General features: G+C 36.6%; 1 protein-coding gene across 2 annotated transcripts in view; it reads left to right on the forward strand.

Annotated features, from left to right (window-relative positions):
* LOC131053334 (spermidine hydroxycinnamoyl transferase) overlaps positions 1-14,954 on the forward strand; it is a 44,029-nt gene that overhangs the window by 25,673 nt on the left and 3,402 nt on the right. Inside the window, exon 2 of one of the 2 annotated variants that reach the window (XR_009107673.2) lies at positions 12,706-13,820. Coding sequence is in view for 1 of the 2 variants with exons in the window: in XM_057987922.2 (XP_057843905.2) it covers positions 12,706-13,767 (1,062 nt within the window). In the remaining variant the exon portion in view is untranslated. Of the gene's footprint in view, positions 1-12,705; positions 13,906-14,954 lie in introns of those variants that run through there. The other variant, XM_057987922.2, reaches the window with a different exon arrangement.

Below are 14,954 nucleotides of genomic sequence, written 5' to 3' on the forward strand. Positions count from 1 at the left end.
TACACACCTTGCCATGAAGCATTAAGCTTTCCTGTGCTACTCCACTGAAGAAGTCCAGCCCATCACAAAGAACTTAGTAGTTTGGTCTAACATGCATGATGGAATCTAGGGTACTAAGTGAATCACTATTGAGCTAACATACCTATATGCCCATGCAATGTATATCTAATACACTCCTCCATTAACACATTTATATGAAGGAGAATGTAAATCAATCTAGGCAATGCACTCATGGGCGTGTATCAATTATAATCAATGTTCACAACATAAAATGTCTCAATCATCTCACTGTAATATCTAGACAATCTATAGGATAGATAAACAACATTACAAAACAAAGCTCATAATTGACATTTACTTCTTATGATGTTTAACTTAAATAATGTATTTTAAAGTGATAATGTCTACTTAGTAGTCCAGCAACGAGGAATAGTTAACAGCCGATTAGTCAATGAAGGAAGCTTATCCACACCACAACACATTTCCCAACTCCACTCAATACTATGTGATATGGCATACAAAGGATCTTACTTCCTCCTCATGACTTGATTGGTTGTAGTTTATCACCCAATGAATTTGAAAGGCAACCCATGAAAGGATTGAAACCTATTTAATAATTTTTACTCGTGTATAACCATACCATTACAGATAATAATAGTTATCATTTATTCTCATGATTGCAACTTAGAAATCAACTAACAATTTTCAACTTCCTAATTGCACCGAAAAAGGACAGCATTTAAACAATCACAACTTTCACATCCCTTTGCCAAAACTAAAAGTTCAATATGTTCTAGAAAGGTGAAGGAATCAAGAAAAAAAATTTCAGATTTTTTTCTTTTCAAGAAACCCAAACACACGTGAGCAGTGTCTTCTGCAACTTAATTCACTAGATTCCTACTTAGAATCAGCAGTTGGCAAACAAAATAGTCTTAATTTATAAAATACTTTCATAGAGATATTTTAATCAAGTTTCAAGTTGAAACTAATGCTAGATAAGTGGAATGAACCTGCTCATGATACCTAAGATTTAATATTAGCTACCTCATTATTTTTGTAACTATCCATGAAAAAAGATGTTTTATAACTCCCTCACTATATGTGACTCCTGTTATAAGATTCCTTGTTAACTTATGCTTGATGACCTTTATGTCAAACTTATTCGAAACTCCTAGGATATTGTCATGACAAAAAATAATTGTCTTTTCCGTTTAGTCCACCCTTTGAATTCATATTTCCCAATAGTCACTAACACTAAAACAAGTTAAGGTCATAACATGAACACACCCAGGACTCCCATGCATCTTATGAATGAGGCATCGCATCCATTCAATTGCAAATGTATTACTGATTATTAAATGGTATTTCGTTTTAATCTAAGTCCCTGAACTTTTAATGAATTGAGAGTTCTGTTTGACAATTTAAAAGGAAAAAAATTATATGCTGAATTGGAGAACTCATATTTCCAGCAAAAGTTTGTATACCTTTGGCTAATTAATTTTATATATATAGGGGAATGGCTAAGGAATGAAAAAAAAAAGAGTGCTTCTTCCATGAAATGAAAATGAACTATTTTAAATTCATAAGGGATTTACCAAGATCACAGGACTCATGGTAGTTTCAATGAAAATCAGTGGGAATTTTGTTTGGACAAAGGCAGCTGACGAAAGTTCCAAGGTCTTAAGATGCATATTAGTAGGATTCGAACATCTCAGGTAACAGTTGTTGAAACTTTAGAGAAGCTAAATTTTATAATAAGTAACATTGTTAAGGCACAAGAATATCTAATTGGCTTATTTTGGTCGAGCATCAATTTTTGTCTCTGAAGCCAACACAAATTCAAACAACACTTCAGCAACCTGTGGAGAGTTGATGAGATAGAATTTGGCTTCCTAACACGCTGAATTTTCTCAATCGTTAAATGGGAACCAAGAGATATAAAAATTAGGAAATAGGAAGGTCAATGAATGTACTTGGAATATTAAACTATACTAGCAGGATATTGTATCCATTTTTCTAATTATATTTTTCTTTCTTTTGCAATTATTTTCCCTGTGCCTAAAATTACACTTTTACCATAGCTCATTATGGATACAATTGCCTTTTCATGGGCTTGATATATGTGGGCATTTTCTAGGTTGAGAAGAGAGTTTTGCGAGTGATTCATGCAAAGGGAAATTATCCACATAAGATATAACAGAGGGAACTGAAGATTTATGTTATAACCATAATGAACACTTGGTTTACCCTCAAACCAATTTCATTTTGAAAATCTGTTCTGCTGCTGCCCATAAGAATCTACAGTTGGTACACCTTTGATTTCCTCCTGTAAACCAATCAGTGCATAAAGATTTGTTTGCAAAGCTTTAATTGCAGGTAAATTTTAATGGTTGGTGTGTTTATACTTTATAGGAACAAACAGTAATGAGTTAAAGCTACTTACCGCTTCATGACTTTCATAATTTATCTGCAGGCTAAAAAATCTGTAAATTTCAAAACTTGATTTTTGGTTTACTACATTCCTCTTTCTCATACTGCTTATGCTTTGGTTAAATTTGGATGATACCATCCATGACAACTAAGGCACTAATAAGAGATAACAAATTCCCAGGTATAATGTCTTCCAGAAATCATAGTGGAAATAAATTGATATTTAATAAGACATCAGAATTCTATATTTGTTTCCACTCAAGAAAATATGATTTTTCAGAGAAATAATGGTGATAGTGAAACTGTAAGTTGGCTAACAAAAACGTCCACCCTTTGGCGAATTCATTTCCTTCCATTTGCATAAGGTCGCTGCTAGTGGGATAGTGGGAATGAAAGATCAAGCAATAAATGTACCTCCCAGCAATGTGCAGGGAATAGACCCCCCAAAAGTGTCTCCATTCCCTTCCAAACGTAAATCCCTTACATAGAAAAAATACTTCCAAAATGATTTAAAGCAACTTGGTAGGTGTAAAGCCAGGTTTCACACCCTTTGTCAGCATGCTGCTATGATAGGCATGCATGCAAATTGTGGAAGTATTGTGAGGCATGTGAAGGATGGGAGAAAATCTATTCCAAGTTTAATTTTATTTTATTTTATTTCTTTTTAAAATAATTTGTCCTTTTTTATTTAATGATAAAAAAATACTAGGTTACTGGGTTCGCCTCTGGGCCCCCCTGGTACGGGTCCTAGTTCGACCGGGTCTGGTTCGAATTGGGTTCGACCAGGGTTTGAAAAACCCAGAGTGTGTTCGACCCTGGTCGAACCCAGGGTCGAACCCAGTCGAACCCAGGCGGACCCAGTTGAACCCGGGGAGTTGGGCGGCCCGTAAAGTCAAAAAATAACGCAAATTTAATTTTTTTTTCAATTCCGCCTTGTAAAAAGTGAAATTTATAAACTAAAATTGACTTCTAAAACATTTTATTGACTCATTTCACCTCATTTGTGTTGCAAACAAAAGTTTTATGAGAGCAGGTTGAAGAAAGGGTGAACAAAATTTGGCTTCCAAGATCAAAGAGGAGGAGTTGAAGACTGATTTTTGAAGCTTCAACAAGTGTTGCAGCATCATTTCCATACATTTTCAAGCTTCCATTGGCTGCAAGAGGTAGGTTTTTTTCCACCTATTTTTGTTTCACAAATTGTCAAACATGAAACTTGAATTTTTTTTCATTATTTAGTTTTTATTTTTGAATATGTTTATTTTATTTCTTGCCATAGGAACTAGAATGACATCTACATCTTCCTCCATTGGCAATGAACAAATAATTGCAAAACAAAGAAATGATCCAAATTCTCCCTTATGGAAATATGTGGACATTATAAAACAACTTCCGGGAGGTGGGGGATTTCGTTGGTAATGCCATGGATGTGATATTGAACGTAATAGTTCATATTATCGAGTGGTAGGCCATTTGTGTGAAATAAAAGGAAGAGGCATCAAAAAATGCCCTGGAAAAAATGGTAAACCTATACCAAATGAGACAGTGATGAAATATATTAGAGAGCATGAGGCAGCAAAAGAGAGGGAAGCCCGTAGATTGAACCAAACCGCATCAAAGAAAACAAAGGGAATGCAAGGCCCTTCTAATCCCAGCATTGTAGTAGAAGACCACCCCTTCTTTGCCACAAATGAACCTCAAAGTGAACCACCCTTGACACATAAAAGAACAAAGGGGCCTTTAGAAACCGCATTCCAAAATGAGAGTAGAGACAATGCTGACCAAGATATAGTAAGGTACATTTATGCAAATGGGTTGTCATTCAATGTTGTTCGCTCCCCATATTGGAAGCAAATGATAAAAAGTGTTAATGAGGCATCAAGAGGGTATAAGGGCCCCGGTTATGAGAAGGTACGTGGAACATTATTGGAGAAAGAGGTGAAGAGGGTTGAAGATGCATTGAAACCCATAAGGGATTCATGGGTTAAGACAGGTGTAACAATTGTTTCAGATGGGTGGAAAGATGCTAAAAACCGTCCCTTGATCAATGTCATAGTGGTCCCCTAAAGGGGCAATGTTTTTGAGAGTTGTGGATTGTGAGGGCCAAATAAAAGATGGCCAATTTATTGCAGAAATTCTCATCTCTGCCATTGAGTCTGTGGGACCTTGCAATGTTGTCCAAGTCATAACGGACAATGCAAAAAATTATAGAGCTGTTGGTTTGTTGGTTGAGCAACACTATGATCACATCTTTTGGACACCTTGTGCGGTACATTCACTCAATCTTATGCTACAAAGGATTGGGCAAAAACTAAAATGGATCAGAGATGTGTATGCAGAGGTTGAGGACATCCAGATGTTCATCACAAACCACCACATGTCTCAAGGGATTTTTAGAACCTATTCGAATTTGGAGCTATTGAAGGTAAGTGAAATAATAATTTAATTTTACATTTTCTCATTTTTTTGAATTTTCAATGTTCATAATATCATTGTGTAAGCTATATTGTGTATTCTTCTTTAAAGTTTGGCTTTATTTTTTAATCATTTGGCATTAATTTGTGTAATAGGTTGCTGAGACCCGTTTTGCATCAAACACAATCGTCTTAAGACGACTTGTGAAAGTTAGAGTGGCACTATGCAATATGGTGATCAACACCAATTGGACTGTATGGAAGCAAAGTAGCACTGAGAGGGCAGAAAAAATTAGGGATAGAATATTGAATGAGAAATGGTGGGATCTTGTTACATATCTCCTAAGTATCACTGAGCCCATCATGAGCATGATTCGCTATACAGACATGGATAGGCCTTGCATAGGTGAGATTTATGATGGCATTGACTCAATGCTTGAAAAAATAAAGGTCACTATAAATGAAAAACAGAATGATCCTCAGGAGAAATTCTTCAAAGAACTGGAAGTAATTATTGTAGAGAGGTGGAATAAGATGACCACTCCTTTGCACCTTTTTGCCTATGCCTTGACACCTAAGTACTATAGAAATCAGTTTCTTGATAAACCAGGAAGGATTCCACCATGGAGAGATCTAGAAGTATCTGATGGGTACAAGGCAGCATTTCTTAGACTATATCCCGATGATGATTTGCGAGATGTTGTTACAAATGAGTTCATAGAATTCGCAAATGGGAATGGTCGAAGTGTGGATGCACTTCGTCATAGATCCAAGAAGGATGCTCATAGCTGGTGTTACTTCCATGGCACATGCTTCCAACACCTACAACCCCTCGCTATAAAAGTTTTATCGCAAGTTTAATTAATTAAATTTTTTAATTTACAAGTTTTAGTTTATTTATAGTTTACTTTGTCTTCATAGGTTGCTAGTAATTTTATTTTTATTAATGTATAACTTTAATTGTTTATTTTGTCTTCATAGGTTGCTAGTTCATCTGCTTCAGAAAGAAATTGGAGCACATACTCTTTCATCCACTCAGTAAAGCGCAATAGGCTGCTATCAAAAAGAGCAGAGAATTTAGTATATGTGCATTCCAACCTACGTCTTCTTTCACACAAACAACATGACTACACACAAGGGGAAACAAAGATGTGGGATATAGAGCCAGAGCATACTGATTTGGATGCTCCTGCTTCTCAGCTTCTTGCATTGACACTTGATGACTCAGAAATTGAGCCAACTTATAGTGCAAGTGCAAGTGGCATTGGCTCATCTAATGTCAATGAGGAGGAGGAGGATGAGTTAGATGATCCATTTGATGATTAAACTTTAAGTTTATATTGTTGAAAGTTGAAACAATGATACTTGAATATTTTGTCATTTTGATATTAAACTTGATGTATATGATGCTATTATCAATTATGGTATGATCATGATGCTATGTGACATGCAAATTTTAATTCATGCTTATAGGCTTCACAAATATCAAAATATATATATATATATATAATTTACATGTTTTTGTACAAACGAACCGAAACCCCTTTTCAAAATTTTGTCGTACTGGCGTACCGGGTTCTTCGAAACCGAACTGGAACTGGAACCCGAACCGGTAACTTAAAAAAAATACTAACATACTATATTATAGCATAATATTATTTGATAATAACATTATTTTTATTTCTTTACTATATTAGCATCAATATTAAAATATAATGCTATAATTCAATATCAAATTTTTAATTTTTTTGTTATAATAGTATTTATATAAAAAGAAACATTATTATACATTCCCATGCCAATTTCCATTTAGTTTGGGGCCTGTTGTCATTTTATGACACCCTTAGTCCATCAGTGAGAACCGATCAGAGATATGTTCCATGGACTAGCGCTGCCCCAGTTGATCAAGGAGAAAAGCAATCATGGTTTGAAGTGTTGCCTTGTCGGAAGTTCCTAGGCCCCCTTTTTTTTTTCCCCGGAACTTCGGAACCCCGAAACCTCCCCTCCTCTCTTTAGCCCTTTCCCTTTCTTCTTCGGAACTCCGGAACCCCAAGGTTCCGAAGTTCCTTTGCGCAGTTCCCTTGGAACCCCGAGGTTCTGAAGTTCCCTTTCCTTGCCTTCCTCCGGAACTTCGGAACCCAGTTTCGAAGTTCCCTCCTAGCCCCCCTTCTTCTTTCCTTTGGAACTCCGGAACCTCGAGATTCCGAAGTCCTCTTCCTCGCTTCCCCTTCTTCTCTCCGGAACTCTGGAACCCCGAGGTTCCGAAGTTCCTTCCCCTTTTGCCTTCTCTCCCTAGTTCCTCTGAATCCTTTCCTTCTCTTCCTCTCTCTATCCCGAAACCCCGAGTTTCTGAGATTCCTTGCTTCTTCCCTTGTCTTCCTCACTTCGGGAGTCCGAGCTTCCAAAGTCTCTGGGCTTCCTTCCGACTGGCAACACTTCCGAATGGCGTGATCAGTGCTCAAGGCTTTTAATGCTCCGACAGTTTTGGTGACTTGTGCACTTTCTTTTGTGGAGCCACAAGGGTGCATTAAATGTTTTGGTAGGGTTTCCATCAAGGGAGGTATAGGGCCATGCTTGGTGATTTATGTCATGTCTGACTTTGGAAGGTTTGTCAATCCATCTTAGAATTGCCCTTTGTGGGCATGGCTAGGTTGTTTGCATGTACAAGTCAAGTGCATGCACTTCCCTGCACTTCCAGACTGACATGCAGGGGTCATGATCACCCTTGTGACCATTTTTCTATATAAGGTTGTTAAGCCTCATTGTAAAGGGTTCTCTCCTTGCTGCTTTGAGCTTTCCTATGCTCTTTCTCTTCTCTTGAAGACTTGTAGTTAATTTTGCATTTCTACAACTGTAAGATTGGCTTTTGGCCTTCTGATTAATTAAAAATCACCATTCTTGCCTCCTTCTAACCTATGTATGCTGCGTATGCTTTTCTTACCTTCATCATAGGTGTATGTCTTGTGGCTTTTCTCTCCATATATGCTGTGTTAACTTGTTTTCTGAGTGTGACTTGTGGGAACCCTTCTCCCCTCTTGACACTTAGCAAATTATAACCTCCATACATGCGTTCGGGTCACTTATGCAATTGAAGTTGTGCATCTCTTGGGTTTTTTAGTTGGTTCCTTGTGCCATTTCGGTAGGGAGAGAAACAATCTCTTCTTGGTGCATCACCTCCTTTCATTTCAAGCATTCTCTCTTCCCTTTACCTCTGCAAATAGTTAGGATAGGCTTAGGAGTTAGTTTGAAGTGTTGAGTTGGTTCAACACTTGCACTTGGATTGAGAAGGAAGTCGGCCTTCTCTGGAGATTCAACCCCCTTGCGCAAAGTCCCACACTTCGGGGTTGTTTCCATGTTTCACAAGGTTGTTGAGTTGATAGCTCGGCAAGGGTGCAAGCTTTTGTGATAACAGGGCCCATTTGAATAGAATGTCAGAATGCAATTACATATCAACCAGCAGCACGCTCTTGTACTAAGTTTGGTTCATGACCTTATCTTGACACAGGCCCTCCAGATTACCTAATTAGTCTAGATACCTTTCTTATGTAACTTAACTACATGAATCTAAGTGTGTGTGATTTCATCCTGACAAGCTACAACCATCAACTAAAGCCTTCTTCCCGGTCATACTCTCTCTCCAATCTAAGAGGATGTCACTAGTCCCTATCAGGCTAACATAATAAGTCATTACCGTCACAACCATGCTTAATTACCCTTCAAGTAATAACTAACGTAATCAAATTGTCTTTCCCAATTGCTTGTTATTAAACAATTAATACAATAATTGAGTGATTATGGTAGTCTAGTTAAATGAGATGTGACATTTCTGGTATTCCTTTTTTCCAATTACAATTGAAGCTTGGAAACAAGTTTCATTGTGTGCCAATTTCCTACTGGAAGTTTTCACACATTGTTGCAGGTTTATAGTGACTGTTGATGGTGTTTTTACGCACTATGCAACACAGAATAAAATACTAAGTATTCTATCTTCTCTTGAACAAAGACTCCCAAATGCTAAGTTACGTGATCAAGTGGGACGACTCCAAGGTTCTCTAATGTCAGGTCTTGACGTGCTCTTGGATAGACTCAGTTGTATATGATGTGATATTTGTTGGAATCACAAGGTGGAGTTACGTTGAATGCTTGAATGCTTGATGCTGGAACATGGGATTAACTTGATTTAAAAAAAGGAAAAAGGATAAGGGTTGAGAAGGCTAGTCTAACTCTAGCTCTAGGAATGTAAGAGCAATGGACGATCTTTGATGAAATTCAACTAAGTCTTGCTTTGACATGCTATGAACATCTCCCCAAGGCTAGTGCAATCTCCTAAGGATACCTTTTTGATTTTCAAATCATCACCACAAGCATAGACACCATCTAGTTGATGCATATCAATGAAAGAATGATAATTGAAGTTAAGCTTTGGCTAAGATGGATCTAGTTGATTGCGCAAGGCACTTTACCATCAGCAAGGTGTTAGTAGTATGGATGTACGAATTTCACCATTGATTATACACAAAGTCTTCCATTCATCTAAATAACATGAAAATCAAATGAGAAGTAGAGACCATGCAAATTGTTGAATCAACATATCAATTTCACCATATCTTTAATGAAGTTTACATGCTTCTTAGAACAATGTCTTGGCAACAATCTTTGCCTTTTCTTCTTATTCTACTCTAACTGCTATTTTCTACTCTACCATCTATTCGCAATTAACCTTTTACAAATGAAGAAGTGGAGCCTTACATAGTGCTCTCATTACAATTTAGTGGCTTAGATCAATTTGAGATCAATGGTCAAGATCGAAAGATAGAAACCCTAATTAGGGTTTGTTACACCCATTGCAAAGCATTTAATGCTTGACCAATGATATAATTACAATTAATGGGACACATGTTCTCTTTTGAAAATTCAACCAATAGATGATGATAGTAGGTACATTGAACTTTGTGCCCATGTGGTGGTTATCTTCTTTTGATAGATAAGCTAAGTACATTGAATCTAGATGCCTTAGCTTGAAATGATGTGATTGGATAAATGATGACTTGGCGCCACCTCAACTTGTTTGATCTTTGTAACTCATCACAAGTTGTGAATGAATGAGGCATATCTCTTGATACTCAACATTATCAAGCTCTTGATGTGATGATGACTTTTCTCAATTTGATCTTCTCGCTTTGATTAACTCTTCTAAAACTCTCGTCTTGATCACTTGCATTCTTCTATCTGTCGAGCTATACTAGCAATGATTCTTGGATTTCCGAAGGAAATTCAAGATTGTGAAAATTTCATCCTTGAATACTTGATGTTGAAAGTTGCTCCTCAATTGAAGTGTGTTTTGTGAAATCCTTTCCTTCAAGCAGCTTCCTTGTATCCTTCTAAGACTTGAAGTGTTGCAATGAATCATCATGCTGATCACGTTCTTGGTCCTTGACTCAGCTTAGGACGAACCCTGTTCTTGGCTAAGACGTCTTGTTCTCCTTCATCCTAGAGCTGATCTTCATCTCTTGAATGCTTGATGCAATGATAGGATTATGTTGATCTCCCCCTTATTCCTTATGCTGACTCTCTGTATCAGACCTGGAAGAAAATGAAAACACCTTAATCATGATTGCAAAAACAAAAGCCTTTGAAGATAATGAATAAGAAGCTGGATCAGTCACGAAGTGAGGTCTGATTTTATATAAAAATGATGAAATACTCCTTATTTCAGACCTGCAAACACTTCAAAATAGACTGGTTATGTTAATTTGATTGCCCTTTTGGTCAAATTGCCTTTCTTTAAATTATTATGTCCTCTAATTGATCACTGGATTCAGTCAAACTGTGGCGTAGATTCAGTAGTCCTCTCCAAAGATTAATGAATTTGCTGAGTCAAGAGGCTTGTTTGCTGTGAGTAATGATCAAATTCAATGCCCAAGTGAAAATCACACTTCTAGATAAATTCGCCATGGCTCTGTGATCTTGGTGCAATTTGGATCAGAATTGTATTTTCAAAGTGGACTCGCTGTAGTTTAATGTATAATCTGAGCTTGAACTGCTATGCTGGTAGTAAAATTCGCTGATATCCGATAATCACAAAGTCACTGCCTTCAATGAGAAGTTTGCTGTTGGTGATGATGGGTTCGCTGTCTCAAATGACTGAACTGATTTTGCCTCACCTTGATCAAAACCTCAATTAATACTGAACAAATTCACTGATGTCAAATTGAGGGTTAAATCACTGAACTAGTGGCAATATCGATCATGTGTTGATCAAAATGAAATGATCAGCACTAGTTTATAGCGATTTGGAGAGATTCAGTACCTCGTCACAAGCATTTGCAAATTCTATTACACTTGAGACAATAAGTGTCTTTGTCGTCATCACTTAATGTTTCATAATCATTTATTACAGATTTTAAATGAAAGCACCTTCCTCAAAATCGTGGTCTCTTTGAAATGATTTAATTTGCCACTCACATTAAACGTATTACAATTACTAAATGGAATGCAATCACCAAACATTAAATACATTGCAATCGATTTCAATAAAGTATTTCGAGTTTTGCAAATTAAACCATTAAATGCAATTGCCTTGCAACCATTAATAGATGCAATCCACATGCATCGAATGCATTGTAATCATCATTTATAGCCTGTGCTTAGAACTTAAAAATTTGAATTAAATGAGAACAACCAGCTATATCAGATTAAATGACTTGCATTGATCGAATTAGATTAAAGTCACCAATTTTAAATGCTTTCGTTTCGCCTTGCATTTACTATTTGAAATCATCCTTGAGTTTTAAATCTTCACATTGAATGTGCTTTGTACGGACAGTTTGGAGGCATGATGAGTTAGTCTTGAAAGGTGGTATTGTCATCTTCGTTCATCACACTTATTGAATGACTTGCATTGTTCAAGGCGTAGCTCTCGTTTCTCTCATAATCGAACTTGACAATAGCACAAGGCATTGAGAGCAATGCATGAGGTAGCTCATTCACATGCCTTAGCCAATTTTTTTGATTTTTCAATTTTGCACTTCTTCCAAATGACTTGCATTGTTCAAGGCGTAGCTCTCCTTTCTCTCATAATCGAACTTGACAATAGCACAAGGCATTGAGAGCAATGCACGAGGTAGCTCATTCACATGCCTTAGCCAATTTTTTTGATTTTTCAATTTTGCACTTCTTCCAAATGAAAAGCTAATAGCTAAACGACTCAACAACTAACTTAGAAAGCAGAAAAGTGGGGGTCCCCATTTGCAATGGGGTGATGTGTGAAAACGTCACAACAATGACATGAGGTGTATTTATCTATTCACTTGTTTGTGATAATCTTGGCGCCTATAGATGCTTCTCAGATTTTCTTAATAGACTCTCTAAGTTGATGTTTTAATCATTTTTTTCCTACTCTGCTAATATTTGACCATTTCAGTGATATGTCTTGTAGGTTCTCCCTTGTAGCTAGCTATTTCCCATTATTCTCGCATGAAATCGCTGAACAATTTTCTATTTTCCTACTGTTATATTGAGGTTCATTGGAGATGCATTCACTGTTTCTTTTGCCTATTCTAAGCTAGTTGTTCCTTTACAAATCATCCTGTCACCTTTTTAGGCACTTGTGGACATTCATATTGATAAACTCTTTTGTCCCTTTCTCTTGCTAGCGTTTGTTGTCTTGATGTTTGTGATGTCTGTTAATTTATTTGTAGAGTAGGAATTTAAATTTGAAAGCTATTATATTGTGGCATTGTGATGATATTTTGTCCCACATTAATAATCTCTCCCTCAAGCTTTGGATTTTATTTAGCTTCAATAAAAAAGAAATACTACTTATTTTCTAAGTGGAGATTTAAGATGTTGAGATGGCATGCAGGTAACAGCATTTAATGGAGGCAGCATTTGCATTGGGACTCGTCTTCATCACATAGTAGCAGATGGAAACTCATATTGGCATTTCATGAAATCATGGGCCGAGTGTTGCAGAGGAGCGCCCATTTCCAGATATCCTGAGCACAAAAGAGACTTCTTTAGACTTTCCAACAACATTATCAATCCAAGCAATATTGCTGCAGAAGATAGCAAATGTACTTTCCATGAAAGCAAACAAGCACAGAGCAAAAGCTGCAAAACAGATGGAGAAACACAACATTTGCCGTCTCAGATGCCAGACCATAAAAATGAAAGCAGTGAAACAAAACTCTTGGATTCTAACCAGATCTACAAAATTGATGACGTAAGCAGACCTCTTGAGAAGGGTAATCAGCCTAAAGATTTGATATACAAAACATTTCATTGTAGTAAAGAGATGATTCAGAAGCAAAAGGCTCAGGCTGAGAAAAATGGAAACCAAGTTTTTAGCTCTTTTGTGGCAGTTGCAGCTCATTTTTGGAGATGCATAGTTAAAGCTCGACAAATCCCAGATGAAGGGCCTGTAGGGATGCTTCTGCTAGTAGACAGTAGAAATCGAGCAAATCCTCCGTTGTCTCCAGCTTATTTTGGCAACTGTGTACAAATTACATTTGCCAATGCAACTGCTAGAGAACTGTTGAGCCAAACAGTGTCCTTTGCATGCAGCCTTATTAAAGAAGCAGTTAACAAGTGTACAGAAGAAAGTCTTATAAATATGATAAAATGGGAGGAATCTAATTGGCAGGACAAGGAACGTGAGAAGCCTGAGAAGCGTCCTATGAGAGAAAGGTGTACTGTGCACGTAATCAGTTCTCCAAGGTTTCCTGTGTATGAGGTTGATTATGGGTGGGGGAGGCCAGTGAATGTGCAAGCTGCATCGATGAACGAAATAGGAGCCATGGTATTGTTTCCTGGCAGAGATGGTGGTGGTACAATGGATATCTCTACCTGTCTTCCTCAATCTCAGATGGATGTCTTCCATTCCCTGTTTGTTGGATCTATCAGTTCATTGCAACCCGATGAATGAAAGTAGGACTACTATGTTCAGTACTTAGAGCTTCAATCCTAACCTTTAGTTAGGTATTTATATTTTTTTAGGCTTTTTAACCATGTGTATTAAGGTACTTCTTTGATGACCAATTCCCATGAGTAGTCACTTCTTGAATGTCCTTATCCAATTTCATGTGCGTTGCTAACAGTCACAAGGCAAGGGAACAAATAAAGAATAAAAGCACCTCTAAGAAACATTAGCACTCGAAAAAAGGAAGATGCTAATACATCAAGCCAGGGACTTTCAAACTTATGAATTGTTAACTTAAAAAAGTGTTCCATTACAAAGGGTATTCCATGCAAGACAACTGTGAAATTGTTGGTCCTGTTCTGCAATAATTGAATTGTTTACGGTCCAACCTAAACCCGTTAGCTTATATTTAACAATATGCTGCATGGTAATTGGCTTGAATGAAAAGCTTGAATACTAAACAAGATTTTTCATTTTTGTGGTTAGTTATGTCACAGATGCTATAAAAAGCATAAGAAAAGGAGTATTGATAGCCTTGTTATATAGATATAATTTGATATAAATGGCAGCCACAGAAAATATTGTCTAAAATACAACAATGATGTAAATAGCATATTAGCTATAGAAAATATTGTCTAAAATACATTTTGTCGCATATATGCAATAGGGTAAGCTGATAATACAACTAAAACATTCTATTCTAAGACAATTTGTTTTATAGATGTATCCCAGTGCCAAGAACCCAAATAATGGTTCTGATAAACAATTGAAATATTTGGGCATGGAGTACCCATATGCTTTGATTGGGTTACAGTTGCACTAGTGTAATGTTTCCAACCAATTTTTTTATATAAATATGCAAATCTGAAAATATATTCAGCACATACAATATAAAATATGTTGAAATAATCACCATTAAATTTATATACAAAATTTGAAATATATAATAATGATTTTCATAAACTAAGTCATGAAATTCACATAAATTTGGGCCCAAACGTATGTGGCTGATTTATATAATTCAAATGAACAGTAAAATGCTGGAAGAAACCTAAAATGTACAAAATTACTGAATACCGAAACCTAAAATATACCATGCTTGTTGTAGATCCTCAAATTTGCAATTTGTTAGCCCAATTTTAAACTTGTCAAAATTTAAACTTTCATGCCAAAATCATTGAATTAATAGCCTC

The sequence above is a fragment of the Cryptomeria japonica genome, chromosome 3, assembly GCF_030272615.1.
Source record: "Cryptomeria japonica chromosome 3, Sugi_1.0, whole genome shotgun sequence".
Lineage (NCBI taxonomy): Eukaryota > Viridiplantae > Streptophyta > Pinopsida > Cupressales > Cupressaceae > Cryptomeria > Cryptomeria japonica.